Source organism: Rhea pennata, chromosome 2, assembly GCF_028389875.1.
Source record: "Rhea pennata isolate bPtePen1 chromosome 2, bPtePen1.pri, whole genome shotgun sequence".
Classification (NCBI taxonomy): domain Eukaryota; kingdom Metazoa; phylum Chordata; class Aves; order Rheiformes; family Rheidae; genus Rhea; species Rhea pennata.
In genome coordinates, this window is record NC_084664.1 from 127,397,943 (window position 1) to 127,415,961 (window position 18,019).

The following is an 18,019-nucleotide window of genomic DNA, read 5'->3' on the forward strand; positions in this document are numbered from 1 at the left end:
TCGGCTCGGCTCGGCTCGGCTCGGCTCGGCTCGGCTCGCGCCGCGGGGCAGCGGGGCCATGCGGTGCCGCGCGGGGGTCTCTGCCGCCCTCGGCGCCGCCCTCACCCTCCTCCTCCTCCTCCTCCGCTGCGACCCCGTCGCCGCGGCCGCGCTGCGCGGCAGCCCGAAGGGCGGCAACGAGAGACCCATCATCGGTGAGAAGCGGCGGGCGCGCGCGCGCGCGGGCGGGGGGCTGCGCCGCTGCGGAGCGGAGCGGAGCGCGGCCGGTGAGGCGGGGGCGGCGCGGCGCGGCGGGGCCGCGTGTGCCCGCACGAAGGTCGCGTGCTGAAAGGACGGGTGGACCTGAGCCGAGCGGCAGGCGTTCAGAGCAAGGAGCTGAAACAGCGACCGCTGCAGTCTTGGCCAGACACTGACGGCTGCTTCCTCCTCTTCTTCCTTATTCTTTTTCCTTATTTTTTCCTTATTTTTTTCCCTTTTCCCCTCCTTTTCCTTTCCCCCTTTTTTTTCTACAGCGTAATATTTTTTTCTGCAGTGAACACTTTAAAATTTTAGACTTTGCCATATGAAATACATGCACGGCCAGGAAAAAAATAGGAAAAGCAAGAATTGCAAAATGCTTATTGCTGTCACGAATAGCTCTTTAGACTGGCTTGGTGTTGCCTTTCCATCACTTTGGATAAGCACACATATAATACTTCTGTGTTTTGATCCTCTTGAGGTAACTTCTATGCGGAGTGAAAGATCTCCCAAAACGTGGATTAGGTTACATGATCAGAACATTGAATGATAAAAGTCTTTGCTACTGAGACCTGTCCACAGTAAAGCTATTATAAATAACATAAAAAAAATACAGAGAGAGATCATTTATTCAAGATAAGCTATAGTAGTTAAATAAAGCAGGAAAGTTAAATCTTAATCTGATACATGTTTATTTGGTATATGATCGTTAGGCATCAAAACTGGTTTATCTCAATTTTCTCAGTGTTCATAATACCTCTAGGCACTAATTAGAGTATTACGACATATAGAAAATTGCAGTTTAATTTTTCGTTCAGAGTGTAACAGCTGCTATTTGTATAATACTGATTTTATTTCTTGGACCTTCTAGGTATTTTGTCACAGGAATGCCACTTTAAGAAGTTCCACCAGTTTGGAAGTTCGTATATTGCTGCTTCGTATGTTAAGTTTTTAGAATCTGCTGGTGCCCGGGTTGTGCCAATAAGGTAGATCTTTATATACTTACAAAAGGGTATTAATTGTTTAGCAGAAGGGTGTCATCTTAGAAGCACGGAAAGAAACTGTGCTGATTTTCAAAGAGTTTTTAACCTCTCACACACTACTAGAAGATGCTGTAGTTTGCAAGCTCTTTTTAGAGACCAGAATCAAAGCAGGCTGGAAGGTGCCATATTTAATATTTCGTTTTATAATAATCTTTATTATGATTTTCGACACATTCAATGTTTCTTTTTTAACTTACAAACTATATAAGATAATTTTAATCTGTTATCTATAGTGAGTCTAATGTACATTGCCCCACAAACATGCATATCTAGATAGATAATATCTTTTGTCACAATCCGTAGTCCTATAATTCAAGTAATGGAAGAAGACTATCAGCAGTCATTGAAGAAACCACAATCCAGTTCTGTCCATACTGTGGGCCACTGACTCCATATTTTATAATATTTTGGCTGTTGAGTGAAACGTAGCAGAGTAAATAACAGAACTAAAGATATTTCATAGCCCACAGATAGCTACAATAGTGCATTTAGCATTTTATAAGAAATTAAAATGATACTAATATTGCAGCAGAAAATTGTAATAGGTCCAATAAAAGCACCAGTGAAGTGCCTGAATTTGAAGCCAGTGTTCCTCATGTAGCTGGTGGGGCTTTCAGATGATTGCTGACTAGAAGCTTCACTGATGGAATGGAGGTGTCTGATTCTGACAACTAAATTAGATGCGGCAAAGCTGGATGCTTTGAATACACCCGGTGCATCAGTCTTGCGTGAGTTTAGTTGTCATAGTCAGTATTTTGCTGATGTTTTGCTGATGCTGAGGTCTTTCTCATCTTTCCACCTCTCAGCTAGATCTTTGCTGAAGGATGGGTGTGACCCACTATTTGCAGCTCTGCCCTTTCTGGAGTCAGCCAGAAACTGGAGTTACTACTCTGCAGGAAATAATTCATTTAAATGTTATATTAAATGGTTAGCTGCAGAGGGGTCTCAGGACAGCTAATCCTCAACTATATGTGCCAGGGTCCTATTTTCAGTCCTGTGTATTCTCAGTCTCTGCAGAGCTGTTTCAAGTGAAACATTTCAGGTTTTGTGAAACAGTATTTTTTTAGAAAGAAACCTCAGTTTTGTACTTAGGTATAAATCAGGAAATCCTGACCAACTTTCACTCAGGTCAGCAAAATTTTCCCATGTAAAATTACTGCAAGAATGTATTCATGTTTTCTATGTTTAAAGTGTTGCCAGAAATACACTCTTTGATGGAGTTACAAAGAAGGCATATTTATTGGTGTCACTTATTTGGACATTTAGTTGTGTCCTTATTTATATTGCTGAATATTTCATAAGCTTTTTGTCTTGAAATGAGTAACCAAACCTTTCCCACATTTTGGAAAGTGAGGGACAATATATCAGCTGAGGATTTTCTTTCAGGCGTTTGCCTCCATTTGTCTGTGGGAATTTGTGAAGGCCCCTTGTTCAAAATCGGGTAGACCAAGATCTGGCAGACACTTGAGAAGGCAAGGACATCTACATGGCAACCTTTGTTTTTCTACCAGCTTGGGCGAAATGACTCCTGTTGCTGCTTTATTAGATTGCAGTGTAGATTCATAGGATGTTTCTAGCATAAGATGACAGATTGCTCCAAAAGCCTCTGTGGGTTTGCTGACGTGTTTACGTTGTCAAACAGAGAAGTCCTCAGCCCAGCTGCAGGAAACCTGGTAGGCCAGCGTGGCATTAAGTAACAGTACTATGTGATGATTCCGACTTTGGTCGGGGAGCAGTACAGTGAGTGTTTTACTGGCAAAGGTATGCTGATGGTGGGTTTGACTCACAGTGGTTTGGAGATCTTGTCCACCATTCTCCAGTTCTTTATGCATCACAGGTAGGGAATTAGTCAGAAAGGTGACTGAGCCCTTTCCATGAGAAGAGTGAAATCTTCATTGAGAGGATCCTAGCCATGTGCAACTCTTGGGTGAATAAACTGGTCCAATGAGACCACCGAAGAATAAAGTAGTAGTGTGAAAGCTTCAGAACAGTTTTTGTGGTTTGGGACTATTGTCTTCTAAGTGTTCAATACAAGCTGTCTACATATTTTCTATATTCTTTGTTTTTCTTGAACAATTGTGGTACTTTTATGATAACTATATATATATATATTTCAGACCTGTCCTGTAACTCTTTTCTTGTTTCAGATTAAATCTTGCAGATGAAGAGTATGATAAACTATTCCACTCTATTAATGGGTAAGTTTTGAGCATTGGCTTTTTAGTGAAACGTATTATAATAATGGATTTGAGCTCTGCCATGTTCACAGGGCCACTCTCCTAGTCTCTTGAAAGGCTGTGCTGAGCACAGTACACATATAAACCTGTTCTAAGACAGGGAGATCACCCTTTCGTTCTGTGTCAGTCCATTCCCTTTCCTTTCTTTAAGTGTATGTCAGATAATCTGCACCCTTGCCAAGATCATCTTGGCATTCTCTTACGCTTGTCTGAAGGCAAACAGAAGTGGCATTGTAGTGGATAACAATTGATTACAAGTGAAATAGCCCATTTTCTCTGTGGTAATTTGTTTTCTCTTCCTGATTTGAGTGATCGCCTTCATTTTGATGTTTAATAGCACTTGCTGGTTGCATCGTCACTCTTAAGCTTCCCTGCTTCTACCCACCTTTCATAGGCTTTTCTTCCGTTCTTCTCCAGTCCTCTCCATACTTCCTCTATTACAAGGGTTTCTGATTTCCAGTCTCTCTTTGTTTCTACTCTTTTTGCTTTGTGCTCTTTGTCTCTTGCTTCTTGCATGGTCCATCTTGCCTACAGAATTTTGTGGCTTAGGGCTTTATTAGACAAACATGCTCTTAACTTGTCAGCTGACCTATGGCAACAGTTTACCTATATGTTTTTAGTACACACCTAAGTTCTTTGTTCTTATGTTCTTTTAAATGTGAGATGATATGATCTAGTTTAACACTCTTTAACTGTGGACTAAGCAAAGTCAAAACCTTTTATGCTTGCCTTGTACTAAAACTAAAAATTAATTAAATCAGCTGGTACTACCCTTCAGAGGCTTGATTGCATGTGAGCTCTTAGCATGTGATTGGGCTACTTGTAGTCATGAAATAAGCATCTTACACTGTGAATAAACTTGCAGATTTAGAACTGTGGCTGCCTGGGGAAAGAATTATCTTTTGTGTTCCAAAGCATTCCCTGTGTACTACAACATAAGTCTCTACAATTTTGCAGTGTTAAGAAAGTAATGTTTTCTTGTCTGTGAGAAGTCTCATGTTGGAGACAGAATGAGTTATTTCATCCCTTTTTCATGACTGTAACTCTGTCCTTGGTTACAAGGACTGTATCCAACAGAATCTTCCTTTCTTTCTGCCTTCCCACCAGCTTGTATGCAGAGGAGGGTGGTAGGAAACCAGTTCCATTATCCCTCTGTCTTTCCTGCGACTTAAGAGTTGTGTCTGTGCTATATAGGTGGATAAAGATGATGTATATTTCTTCATGTTGCCCTCTGCTGACAGCTAACGGCTTTCACAATATATATAAATAGTAAATAAAAACTCTGTGGGGAAGGTCTTTCAATGCTATGGAAATTTAGGATAAACAAGATATATAATAGTCTTTCATTTTGTAAGACTCCGGGTTCTTTATGGTCCAAAATTATCTTCATTTGTTGTAAAATGGCTTCTTAAATCTTGAATGTACTACTGTGAATACAGCAGTTCTGTGAATATAGCAATGTACTTCTGAAATCACCTTTGAAATTCACAATGAACTCATTCATCAGCACTAATCAGCCAGAGATTTTGGAATACATACAGTTGAATTTCAATCTTCTATCATACTATCAAGCCATTATCATCATTACTTAATGAGTTACTTCCTTTTTGCACCTGAAGAAGTGAGACTTTTTTTTTCCTCCTAATTAATGTTGGCCAATTCATGACAGTTTGAATGCAAGAACTAGATAAATTGAAATTTTTACTACTTCTAGATAATGATCACCTTATTTATCTGTCTAATTCTCTTATTTCTCTTATTCTGATTATTTTATTTGCCTATTTCTCTGTAGAAACCTATAACTTGGCCTATTTTAGGAATACCTTCAGTTGTAATCATTTTCTATATTAGCACGGGAAAGTAATCTGATTTGTATGCTTGTGAATTGTGCTCTATTTTTCCACCAAATTCTTAGTGGCTTTTGCATAGCCCTGTGCATTGTAAACATTAAAATAAACCAAATCCTGAGTGTTTAAACACGTACTCACTTTTCAGGTGCTTAAAATGGTTTGAGAATGTTGCTTATCCTTGTTAGCATCTCACTGGTACAAGTTACCTTTTCCAGAGCACAGAAAGGTAGTGGAAATTCTTCAGTCTTTTTGGTAAAATGTCAGCAACTAATAAAGGTGACTTGAGTAAATCTTGTTGAAGGATTAGGGAGAGCTCACATATTGAGTTCTACAGGTGCTGTTCCCATTACAGCTGGAAAAGATTTTTGTTATTTTATGTTGTTGATTGTCATAGTAGCACTTGATTACTTTCCATATTATCATTTGTACATGTGAAATCTCTACTATACTGCTGAGTGGTTTTGTTTGTTTGAGTTTTGTTTTTTGGTGTTTGTTTTTGGGTAGCCGCTCTGAGCACTGTCATTGTTGAAATCATTTTGATGATGGGAAAACCATTGTGCAATATTTCTTCAATTCTCTCTCTGAGATAGCCAAAAGAAACAAAACAATATTAGATCCTCTGCAATCAAAAGTTACAGTCAAGAGTACTTAAAAAAAAAAAAAAAAAAAAAAAAAAAAAAAAAAAACTTCTGCTTGTTATATGAACTTTTCATCTGTTTTGTCCTAAGAAGGTGGTTCTACCAGGGCCACAAATATTTTTTATTGAAATTGAGCAGCGAGGATGAAGATTGGGAAAGAATGACTTTAAAGTGATAGGGAGAGCCAGCTAGAAGTCAGAGTGGGATTGACAGTCATAGCAAGCAACCTTTTTGTTTACCGGCTGAAGTCTTTGTTATGTATATTTCTATTTATTCACCTCTTTCTTCCACTGCACTAAGCTAGATCACTACTTTGTGTTAAACCTTCCTCAGTAAAAGAACATTAAGAGTTAGGATGTGATTCAATTCAAGGTTAGGATGCCTAAATTTGTCTGTTTGCACGAGCATAGTCTAAACTTCCATAATCAATGGAGAGCTAGTCAGTACAGCCAGTGAAACCTGCAGGACTGTTCAGCCAACCAAGCAGTTAGTTATCTGCTGCTGTAGGCTGTATGTTCTAGGCTCTGTTGACTTTTCTGACTAAATCCCTGCTCTCTATAATGGGAGCTTAGATGTCTGTCTGTAGACTTCTGAAATGTGTGATACAGTTTAGAACCATATCATACCCTGAAAACCACAATCAGCTCTTTCTGTATACGTTGCCCATGTTTTAGTTTAATTGATCAGTTATTCACTGTTGCTAATCAGATTCTTGGATGTTGCCTTGCAGGGTACTTTTTCCAGGAGGTGGTGTGGATCTTAGAACTTCAAAATATGCCAAGGTTGCTAAGATCTTCTACCAGAAGGCATTAGAGGTAATTACTAAGGAACAATTCTTGTTATTGTCACTGGTCAGAGATGAAATACCAGGAGTCTTATATTTTCCCAGTTTCCTACTGGAGTCTGTTGTGAAAACCTGTCAATAAGTAATCATTACTAGCTTCTACATAAAAAAAAAAAAAAGTCATTCATAGCTTTAAATTAAAACTCCAGACACCTCCCATAATATGTTGTCATTTGCCTGAATGCAAGATACTCGGGGTAGGAACAGTGTCATTCGTCCATTATACTTGGGGCTTTATCACTGTTTGGAACTTGCAATAAAGCAACAATTATGCCTTCCAAAAGCACTGGGTATCTATTAACATTAAATGTTGAATGAAAACATACGCACATATAATAAATGTAAACGTCTCAGTCTAAATGTAAAATCTGAATCCCTCAGGAGGAATTCTAGAGAAAGATTCTCACATAATTCAGTTTAAATAATATAATGTTATGGCCTTCCTTTACATGTACGTTACATGCTGAAACATCTTTTTTCTTACTTTTCTGTAAATAGATTTAAATATATCTGGGGGTTCAAATGAAGGATCTACATTTGCATGAGTTACACCATTTTACATAATTCCATTCAATTGGTAACTGTAAACAGCAGATTTTTAGAGTAAACATTAGCTTAATTCATAACACAGATGGAGTGTGGGCAATCATTTGTTATGATTTAATTATTAGCATTATTGATAAGATTGAGTTGTAGAAAAGCTGTTTTCTTCAAAGAACATCAGGAAGGCTCTGAATCCTTACTGAAGATTTAACCCTCTTTCTCGAAGCATAAGATTTTTTTTTTCAGATATTAATCAATTTTGAAGTAAAATTTTATCTGGAAGATGTCTTGTGGAAAGGAATGGATCTTCACTGAGCTTTTTACACAGTCTGTGATTTGTTAAGGACTTTCTGTGTCTGTGTTGAATGAAAATGAGAATTTTCTTCCCTTTTTCCTCTCTTACCTGCTTTGTTTTCAGCTGAAGTTTATTAAAAACGGTGCCACAGAAATAATAGTTTGGAAATTTTGTCCAACTCTAGTGCTAGTTGTGCATAGTTCTTAAACTGTTATCACAACAGGAGGTATTGGTTGGCAGTGAAGAATTCTACCTTCTCTTGCTGCAGACTTTCCTATAGCAGGCAAGGAAAACTTGGGCAGTGTCATTCACAGGACTGGGCAGCTGCTGCATTCTGTAGCTTAAGTTTTCTAATGTTCAATCCCTATGGCACCAAAGTCCTTATTCTTATATATGCAGCTGTCTCCATCTTTGCTCCTTGTGATTGTTAGTCCTCAAGTCTCTGTGAACCTACTCGCTGTGCGAAGTGCAGCGTGTGTTTTAGTATTCAGCATTTGGGTGAGGATTTCTTGTGGTTTTACCGTTAATGTTTGCAGTACTTATGAAATTCTATTGACATTTCACAATGATTACGTAAATTGCATATGTCATAATTTTATAACCAGAGAGGCAGGCTCTTTAGAGATGGTATGTGTACTTAAGATGATTGAAAGGTAAAAAAATAATTTTCAGTTCATCATAGGTAACTTTACTAACAAATTTATTTTCTGTTCCTAGTAATTGCTTAATATTGTTTAATAATTGTTAGTTTTGATTTTAATCAAAAAAGAGACATTTAATTACTACTATAAATTATTGTCAGATTTACTAGTGTAAGGTGAGTTGCAAAAGTCACAAGTATATTAGCAGGTACACAGTTAACTGAATTTTATGTTTTTTTTTAATGTACAAGTATTCTTTTTCTCTTTGTTTCCCAGTGTTCGCAGTGAGAAAATATTTGATCCAGCTCTGTTTTAACATGAATAGATGATATGAAATTCTTATCTCATTCAAGTCAATAGAATTTAGCTATTGTTTCTTTTTGGAAAAAGCTTAATTTAAATTATTTTTTTCCAGCTTTTAAATCATCTTTTAAAATATGTTTATTGTCCAGGCTAGTATTTATTCAAAGAGAAACTAAGAGACCCGAAATGTTGGTGGTTCAGTTGTAATTGTTCTTAAACTGTAGTCCAGTTTTTGTTGTTTTTTTCTTTAGTGGTTTTATTCCTCATTTGCATGGAAGAAACTCCATAGATTAGCAAGTTCTGTATCTCAAGCCATACGTGACAAACGGTCATAAAGATTCTACAATACTAATCGTCCTTCTGTAAACTTTCATGTTTTGCTCTAAGAATTAGTAATTATGTGGGCTTTTATCACATCCTATCAGTAATGCAGTCAGAAGACATTTTTATTCTAAGCCTGTAATTTCAGCTTTTCTAAGATGTTTTTTGAGCAGCAGCTCTTCAAAGGGGTTATAACTAAAGGAAAAAAGTTAAAAGGTCTCAAATTTCACAGAAACATATGAGATCAGAAACATCCCAGCTTCTAAAGTGTGCTTAGTTATATGATAGAAAGCTAGTTGTATTCTCTTCTTGCTTCTCTCTTTCCTTTCTTCAGCAGTTTTTGCACTTACCTTTCAATTTTTATTCTTTTTAAAACAACTATTACTTTTTATTTCATATTTTTTAAACCCACAGCTTATCTTCTTGAAACACAGGCCCAAAATTGCTAGTTAAACAAGCATTTAGTGTCATGGCCTGACACTAAGATCACAGCCATGATAATAACATTTACATTCGATTAATACAGGTGAATGAGCACAGACATTGCAAAGAATTTTTGCTAAGATATCATAATGCTTCATATAAAACTATGAATGGTAATGAATAGGCTCTCCCTCAAAATGATGGCATTGTTTTGTGTCCCTTCTCTTATTTTACAGAAATGTTGCTGTTTTGTGGTTTCTGTTTAGACTGCGCTCAGCATCACTTTACAGAATAGAACGGTTGGATTAATACTAATTTAGGCCCAGATTACTGTTTTGGGAAACATCTATATATCCTCTAGCATGCGTATTTATTGAAAGAAAAACTAAGGGAGTCAGTAAGTTTATTTCAATTGTAATTGTTCTTAAACTGTTACAGTTGCTTTATCTGTAGTAGTTTTACTTCTCAACTACACCAGAGAAAGGAAGAAGCAGTAGCATGTTCTGTTCAGTTGTCTTTTTGTAAATCATTGATACTATCTTTAATTTGTTACTTTTTATTTTGAAGGCTAATGATAAAGGAGATTATTTTCCAGTATGGGGAACATGTCTTGGACACGAAGAGCTGACGTATCTCACAAGTGGCGAAATTTTGCTTGTTAATACCAACACAGATGGTTTTTCATTCCCTCTGAACTTTACTTCAGGTGAATAATTTCACTGCATGTCATGTCTGAATTTTGCTGAGAGGTACTGTGTTTTGTTCCTGATAAATAAGCACAGCTGAGTGTTTGGAAGGTTTTCCTTTGTCATCTTACCAACTTCTTTTTTTTATTAAGTTACTATGACTGTTTTTATAAAAATCAATTTTTTATAAAAAGCAATTCCATGGCTTTTAAAGAAGAGGTGTGAGCACAAGCTATTTGGAACCAATAACAGTCAGCACAAGCCACAGCTTTGGCTCTTTAAGCTATATGATAATTTGAATTTAAATAAATAATGTGGATTTAGGTCCCTTTTCCTTAGCAAACTGAACAAAATACCTAAATACAAAACCTGTCAAACTCAGAGAGTGACTGAATTTTGATTTTCCAACTTATATCTTACTGAAGAATAGATATTAGCACTGCTCTTCTAGTTGCACAGCGTCAAGTATTGAAATCAGAGATATTGCTTGCAGAGAGAGGAGTGAATCTATGAGTAATCAGTCAGTAGACTATGTAGTGTTAACAAATTCTGCTATTTTTGTCTGTGAATAGACAAGTCACTGAAACGAGTGACAAAAAAGAATGCTTGATGAGAACCTAGGTGACAAAGTTGGGTTCTGTTTAGGTCAAGACTGGAGGATAGTGATAACAGTGTACTGGAAACCCATTGGAGTTACTTCACTGATCTTCCTTGTAACATGTTAAATCATGATTTTATGTTACAGAAACAATGCAATGTTTTAGTAAATTTGTCTCCTGTTCAGTAGCAGTCTGTCAGCAGGTGGTGTAATTGAGAATATCTTTTCTTCTTTTCTCTTTGTAAAAGCTGCAAAAAACAGTAGGTTATTCAAGAATTTCCCTGATGATATATTGCATGCGTTTGCTACTGAGCCATTGACATCAAACTTTCATATGTGGAGCATCTCCATGCAGGTATTCAATCATTTTATTTCATAAGCACAGATACATTTGCTTTGTTAAAACTAGAAATGAATGAGAAAATAACACATCCTTTTTTATTTCCTCCTTATCACAGAATTTCACAAAGAATGAGAAGCTACGTAATTTCTATAAAGTTCTAACCACTAATACAGCTGACAAACTGGAGTTTATATCTACCATGGAAGGTAAGGAAATGATTTTCCTATGCAAAGTATGACTGTAACAGGACAGTTCTTCTGCAGAGATGTGGTGGCAGTGATACTAATTTGTAATGAAAGGTTACTTCTAACATAGCATGGGTGAATCCAGCCCTGTCTGCACTCTGGCTGTGAGGAACGTATTGTTTGTGGAGGTAGCTTATCTTTAGAATACATATCTGTGAGCATAACTGCTTACTTCTCTTACCTGTTGTTCCTCTCCCAGGTATGCTGTTGCACTTTAGCACTGGAGTAGTTCAGTGCCACAAAGAGAGATGTACAGTATTCTTTGTAGTTTAATCCCTCCACAGTGCAATGTGCCTCTATTGCATCTTGCTGTCTGTTTGCTGGTGCTGGCTCTCCTGTGATGCTCTATATCTTGTTTATTGCATGAGGTGAATAATTTATTGTATTGAGATAATAGCAATTTCCCTCATCGCTTTGGCCCCAATACTGCTAATTGCCCTCCTCCAAAAGTGTTCTGCATTACATATACCTACACTAGTCTTGCTCAACTCAGGAAATGTGTCTGTTTGTTAGGGAATGTGGGTTTTAATTACTAGCAGCTCTACAGTAAGGTTCAGCTGCCAGCCCATTGGAGTCTTCTGTATGGCACATTGGCTGTTCTCCAGAAGAAGAGAATAGCTGTTTGGTCAGAAAACTTGACTAGCCTAAAGATAGGAACCTCCTTTTCCTGCAAGTGGTTTCTCACAGAGCAGTTATTGGCTGCTCTGCTGCTATCTTCTGTAAGAGAATTAAGGACTGACTTCCTTCTGTGAGTATTAGGCCAGGCTCACATAAGATGGGAGCTGCCACTAGATTGACCCACCCTCAAGGAGATCTCAAGGCTTGGATCTGGAATTCTTTTTAATTATGTAACTGGAGTAATCAAGCTAACTGATTCACAAAAAAACTTTTTGCATGGAATGACTCTCATTTTAAAATGTCCATTTCTTGGTTCAGTTTTACTGTGACTTTGTAAGAGTTTCCATTTGCTATTTAAGGTTTCTTCTGAAGTTATTGATGCATACATAAATGCAGTGTTTCTATAACTTACCCTTTGAATTCTTTTTGCAGTAAGATTAAGCTTATCATTATTAAGGCATAGATCTTGCTTATGTGCTGTCATGAAAAGTGTGTTTATTGCAGCATACAAATACCCCATTTATGGTGTCCAGTGGCATCCAGAGAAAAATGCCTATGAGTGGAAGAACTCATCAGGCATTCCACATTCCCCATTGGCTATAAGAGCAGCATATTATATGGCTGACTTCCTCATTAATGAAGGTAAAAACGTTATATATGGATAACTTATATAAAGTTGTATAAAAACTATAAATGTCAGTTTCTTGAGTGAAGCATTAGTAAAAATCCTTGAAGAAAAAAGACTTTTCTGCTATCAAAGTTCAGTACATCTTACTGCTTTGTTAGACACTTACTCTGCAAGCTTATAGGCTTATAAAAAACAAAGAGTCCTAAAAGTAGAATGGATTAGTAAAAGTGACATTGAAAGGCCAGGCATTCCAGTGGAAAAAGGCAAACTTGTTTCAGTAGGAGTAAAAGCCTTTTCTGTGCCATGACTGTCTACCATTTTGAAGGATCTTTGTAGCATCTTAGTCTGCCTTGCACAAAGACAGTGAAATGAGAAAAAAAATGCCCCATTTGTAATTTCCAGAGGTTTCTGAATTGAGTTTCAGGCATTAAATGTACTATTATCTTGGTGTTACAGTTTTGTAAGCAAAGCTCACAGGTGCTACTTGGGCTGAGTGCAGATATATGTCAAAGGAGTGCCAAATAGCATCCACAAGACATTGCTGCTGGGCAGCACAAGAGGTTTTTGAGTTTTGCTGAGCTTCGAAGTTATTTGCTTATACCCTGAGAAGCTCGAAGTAGCTAGTCTGTAAAATTTTGTGAAAGTTTGTGAAAACATTGTCCATTTGCTATAAATAAGCCAAAAAATATAAATAAGTACTATAAATAAGTATAAATACAGAAATATCTGAAGTGATCAAGCTTATTTTATTCTAGGCACTGCAATATTTTAAATTGACTATCTTTTGAAATTATCTTAACTAATTGAATAAGACTGTAAAGTCCATAATCAATAACCTAATTCAGCTTGGTCTATAGATTTATCTGTAATCAGAAGAATAACATAGGGAAAGCAGAGAGTGATTTAAAGCAGTGCAACCTTTGCTGACCTGATTAGAGAGAGTGTAGAAATAAAAGCTGTGTTTTATACAATTTCAAGGCTCTTTTTTGTGTGCTGCAGTCTTGCTCTGCTTTGCCAAAAACTAGCAAAATTGGGTAAAATTCCTTGTTGTCAGTATTTGTAAACTTCTTGTATTTTTAAAATTTTGATAGGGTACATAGAGGAGACAAAAATAAAGGGGAAAACTGGAGAATGTGTAAAGTTAGTCTGTTTTCTTTTGGAGAGTAAAACTAAGTTGCAGTATGTTCTGTAGTTCTGCTTGCTATGTTCTCTAGTATCTGCCCGCACTGTTCACTACAGGCAGATGTAAGCTTATTCTGGCCTTTATCCAAGTAAATAAATGTGGCAAAACAAGCACCAACTCTGTGCTAGTAAGTCATGTTGAGACATGGTGTATGTATGAATTTGTGCCTGTATATATATAGTTAAAAAAAATACATACTTGCACACAGATGTGCATAACGAGCTTATACTTAATACCACACTGATGTGGTCACCAGCTTTTGCATATGTTATCCTTGAATTGTAGTAGAGCAAACTTATGTCAGTCAGCTTATGTGTGTGTATCCCCCATCTCGCATCTCATATGCCAGTTCACAAGGTATTCTTTGTTAGCTGTTCTCCTCCCCAACCAGTGGACAGGTAATCCTATTGACTATTCAGTATCATAATATTGCAATAGGTGATGGATTCCCACCCCCCCCTTTTTTTTTTTTCTTTCAGTTAATGTAAGGCAGACTTCCTTCCTTAGGATTGGGGAAAAAAAGGCTGGGTGAGGAAACACAAGTTGGTTTCAACTGACAGATGTATACTCAGTAGCTATGATCATTTACCAACTAAACCATTCTGTTAAATAGCACTCTCATATCCATCTACTGTTAATTTTGACTTGTGTAGGGTTGTACACATGATAAACCAAACCAGGATTTCAGTTTTTGGTGTCATCAACAAATCAGTCTGTGCCAACAGTGCAGCTTTCAAGAGACTAGTGTTCTGATGCATTTCTTATGGTACTGTGAGAGCTGTCAGTATCTCACAGATAAATCCTTTTGTATATAGTCTTGACTTAATATTTAAATTTTTCTGTCTCCAGTAATAAAATAGTACTTTAACCTGTTTTCTGAAGGTCCCTCTTCCCAGTTCTCCTCATAATAATTACTGTAATTCTGTTTGCTCTTATGCCATACAGCATAACCTATTTTGCCAAGAAAGAAATTATCAAGGATGGTAACAGAAAAGTGATCTGTACTTTTAATATATTTTACAGCCCGGAAGAACCTGCACAGCTTTCCCACTAAAGATGAGGAAACAAAAGAGTTGATTTATAATTACACTCCGACTTACACAGGACCATTTTCTTCATTTCAACAAGTCTACTTTTTTGATTGAATGTCTGTTCAAAGGTGCAGCATTGCTATTTGTAAAAGGAATTATTTGCCAGGGTTTCATAATTAAGCTGATATAGTACAGTGCAGCTTACAATGATTTGTCTTATGTTTCTTTTGCACTATTGGATCATTAATCTAAAAATTTACATTCAGAAAGATAATAATTGTCCTGAATCAGACTTAGATACAAGCTACATTTTTTTTTTCTCCAGGGAAGCCATTTTGATTATGCTTCTATATACTTTCCAATATAAATTGGAAAATAATCAGGTTTAGTAAAAGGAAAAACATTCTGTTTGTGTGTTTCAAAATACAAGGTTTATCTCTGTAAAGTGTTGTGGACTATGATAGCACTAGTGGTTTAGATGTACTACTTAGTACTATTCTGTTCTCTTAAAATGATTTAATGTAAGAGACTTCTACTCTGGGCTTCCTGTAAGTTTGTATGTAACCAAGTCTTGACTAATTTGTCATTTGAAAAAAACAATAAAATGGCAAGGAAGTATTATGGCAAACAGACATAAAAAGGACATGTTATATCCCATTTGTGAAATTTTCTACTTATATTCAACTTATTCCATAAGTTTTGGAGAGCTTATATCCTGTGAGGTCTATGTGAGCATAAGAATGCAGTGTAAATTACATATTGCGAATACCAGATAAAATAAATTTAGGAAGGCATAATTAAGTGCTAATTCCACTTTCTACTCTTCTGAAATCAATTTCCTGAATCCTCCAACAATCTGTTTGAGAGTAGCTGAAGTCAGCAAACAGATGTGAGATGAAGACCTCTATTTATTTGTATTAAAAGAATGTCAACCTAACTTTTAACTGTGCCAGAATTTGTACTCTAACTTGTCCTGTAGTTACTGGTTAGAATTCTCACTTTGGTTGAGTCATGACAGTTTGCCATTGACTTAGGGGAGCCAATGGTTTCCTTTTCATCATACATTTTAATGCAGCTGGAGTTCAAACAGCGGATGAATGTATCTGAAAAATCTGTTAATGTTGACATAATGTGATGATAGCAATTATATTCAGTACACGGTAGTGCCTTTTTTTGTTGTTTTTTTTTGTTGTTTTTTTTTTTTGTTTTTGCTCTGCTACATGGTTAGTGACAGTTTTGTTCAGTGGCTTTGTGTGGAGTCCAAAAGGGAACTAAGATGAGACAATCGAATATAACTTTCCTATATTGCACAGCTTCCAAACTGTTAACATCAGTGGAAATTTGGAGTTTACAAAGAATTCAGTTTGTACCTCAGCTGTCTGTTTGGCAGTACCTTGCACTCTGAAGTACCACATCTGAATAAAGCTGGTACATTTCTCAGGTCATTTAAGTAAAGGATTCTGCTACTTACTCTGCATAACCAAACAACTGCAAATACAATGAGAATGTGAAATGCATTAATTAAAATAGTGTAAGTATCAAATAGCATAGGGAAAAATAGCTGTGACTACTGAAAAGATACTACTGGGTAATGACAGACTTTGACATTCGATATTACAAATTTCTGTGTTTGCCTGATCAGCCAAATTCAGTAAATGGAACTCTTGTTTTTCATATAAGTGACTTTATTGTATTCACTGTGTTAGCTGGTTCCTGACTAGAATCAGTGTAAAAAGAGGATCATGGTCTCCAGTTGCATGTAGATGTAGCAGCTAAGATACGTATGAACCACGGCCAGTCTTCCATTTGTTACTTGGGTTAAGTTCATCAGAATATCTCTGAAGAGTTTGCCTGAGTAAGGAGTGCAGAAATTAACCTGAATGTCCACTAACTGCAGTACTAGTAATCGGTTCACAAGTGTGTAACTATGAGGTGTGTAATGTGATGAGTGGGCAGTGCTTATCAGCGCTAGTACATTTATCATGAGTTTGTATGCATCTGTCCTTGGTACCCTTTGTTATAAAGCCTTATTTGATGGGATCGGTGATTTTCTGTGATACTTGAAATAAAGTTTATTCAAACGTATATGTATTTTCCTTCTCTCTTAGATTCCATGGATAAAGTATTAACATTCTTTGTTTACAATCTGAAATCAGGAGGCTGCTGTAACCTGCATCTGCTTGGTATTATGGAGCATTTGCTCTGTTCTGCTGGGGAAAGTGAGGGAGTTGTCTATGCTGACTTAGTCCAAGAAGGGAGGCAGTTACCAGTCTGTTCTGTTTTGGCACTCAGCACTGTAGCTAGAACGCAGGATCAGAACACTTGCCTACTTACCTACTCATTTTAGTTCTAGTGCTCATCTGTTGTAAACTGAAACTAATCTGTAGACGGTCACAAAGCTGATGGGTATGATGGCTAACTCTCAGCCCAATGGATTGCGCTTCTGTTTAGTGATAACTAGATGGTAGCCAGCTTAAAGGCAAAGAAAGGTGATACAGCAGGATGAGGTTTGAGGGGAAACAGAAGTGTTTGAAATAGGTTTGTGATGGTTGGTGTCTGTCAGAAGTATGGTAAGATGCAGGCAGTTGTTCTTGTGGTCTGAGACAGAGCTAAGAGCTTTTGATGGTGACCATTGCCTGAGGAGTAGCAGGAATGGGGCTGCTCTGCAAGGAGAGGTGAGCCAGGAGCTGAGGGGACAGCCATGGCCTTACAAGGGGAGCAGTCCCCCAGTACCTGAGTAAGAAGAGCAGAACAGGTTCAGTAACAGTAACAAGAGTCAGCCACAGTCCAGAGGTTGCCAGACAAGTCTGTAGTGCTGAAACAGGTCAGAGTCAAGTCTGCGAGTCAGGGTCAGAGAGGTCTATGGTTAGGCACAGGCATACTGACAGTGCAGCTCAGGCAAGGGCCAAGGACCAGGGCCTGAACTTAATGTAGTTCCCAAGCCAAGGGGCAAAGGTTCCCTCCCAACAAGGCTGCTCACAGCTCTTTCTCACACAGCTCTTCTCACAGCAGTTTGGCTCCAGGTCTTGGAGCTGTGCGGTGCCAGAGCTGCCCTTGCACACAGGCAGCCAGACCTTCAGGAAGGAGGGAGGGGACTGCAGAGCCTGGTGGCACGCTCAGGGCCCTGGCACTCTTGAGCTGTAAGCAATACATCTGCTGTCTGTGGTGTTCAGGAAAACGAGAACTTCTGTCCATTCCTCTTAATACTTGGTGTCTTCCATCAAATTCTGCTCCAGTCAGAAACATTATCCATAGGATAAAAAAAATGGTGAAAGCTCACCCAGAAATGGATTAAAAAATTATTTTTAAGAA

At 37.5% G+C, this 18,019-nt stretch overlaps 1 protein-coding gene across 3 annotated transcripts; it reads left to right on the forward strand.

Moving 5' to 3' along the window:
* Positions 1-10: 10 nt before the first annotated feature.
* On the forward strand, positions 11-16,792 carry GGH (gamma-glutamyl hydrolase). 3 transcript variants are annotated; one of them, XM_062568207.1, is made up of 9 exons: positions 11-194; positions 1,109-1,223; positions 3,428-3,478; positions 6,736-6,820; positions 9,943-10,081; positions 10,908-11,014; positions 11,118-11,208; positions 12,370-12,507; positions 14,700-16,792. In XM_062568207.1, exons 1-9 carry the CDS (start codon positions 59-61, stop codon positions 14,819-14,821), a joined length of 984 nt encoding a protein of 327 aa, XP_062424191.1. In that variant the 5' UTR covers positions 11-58; the 3' UTR covers positions 14,822-16,792. The 3 variants fall into 3 exon arrangements, with proteins under 3 accessions (XP_062424191.1, XP_062424193.1, XP_062424192.1); XM_062568209.1 differs by having other exon boundaries at positions 12,356-12,507; positions 14,700-14,788; XM_062568208.1 differs by lacking the exon at positions 12,370-12,507.
* Positions 16,793-18,019: the final 1,227 nt, after the last annotated feature.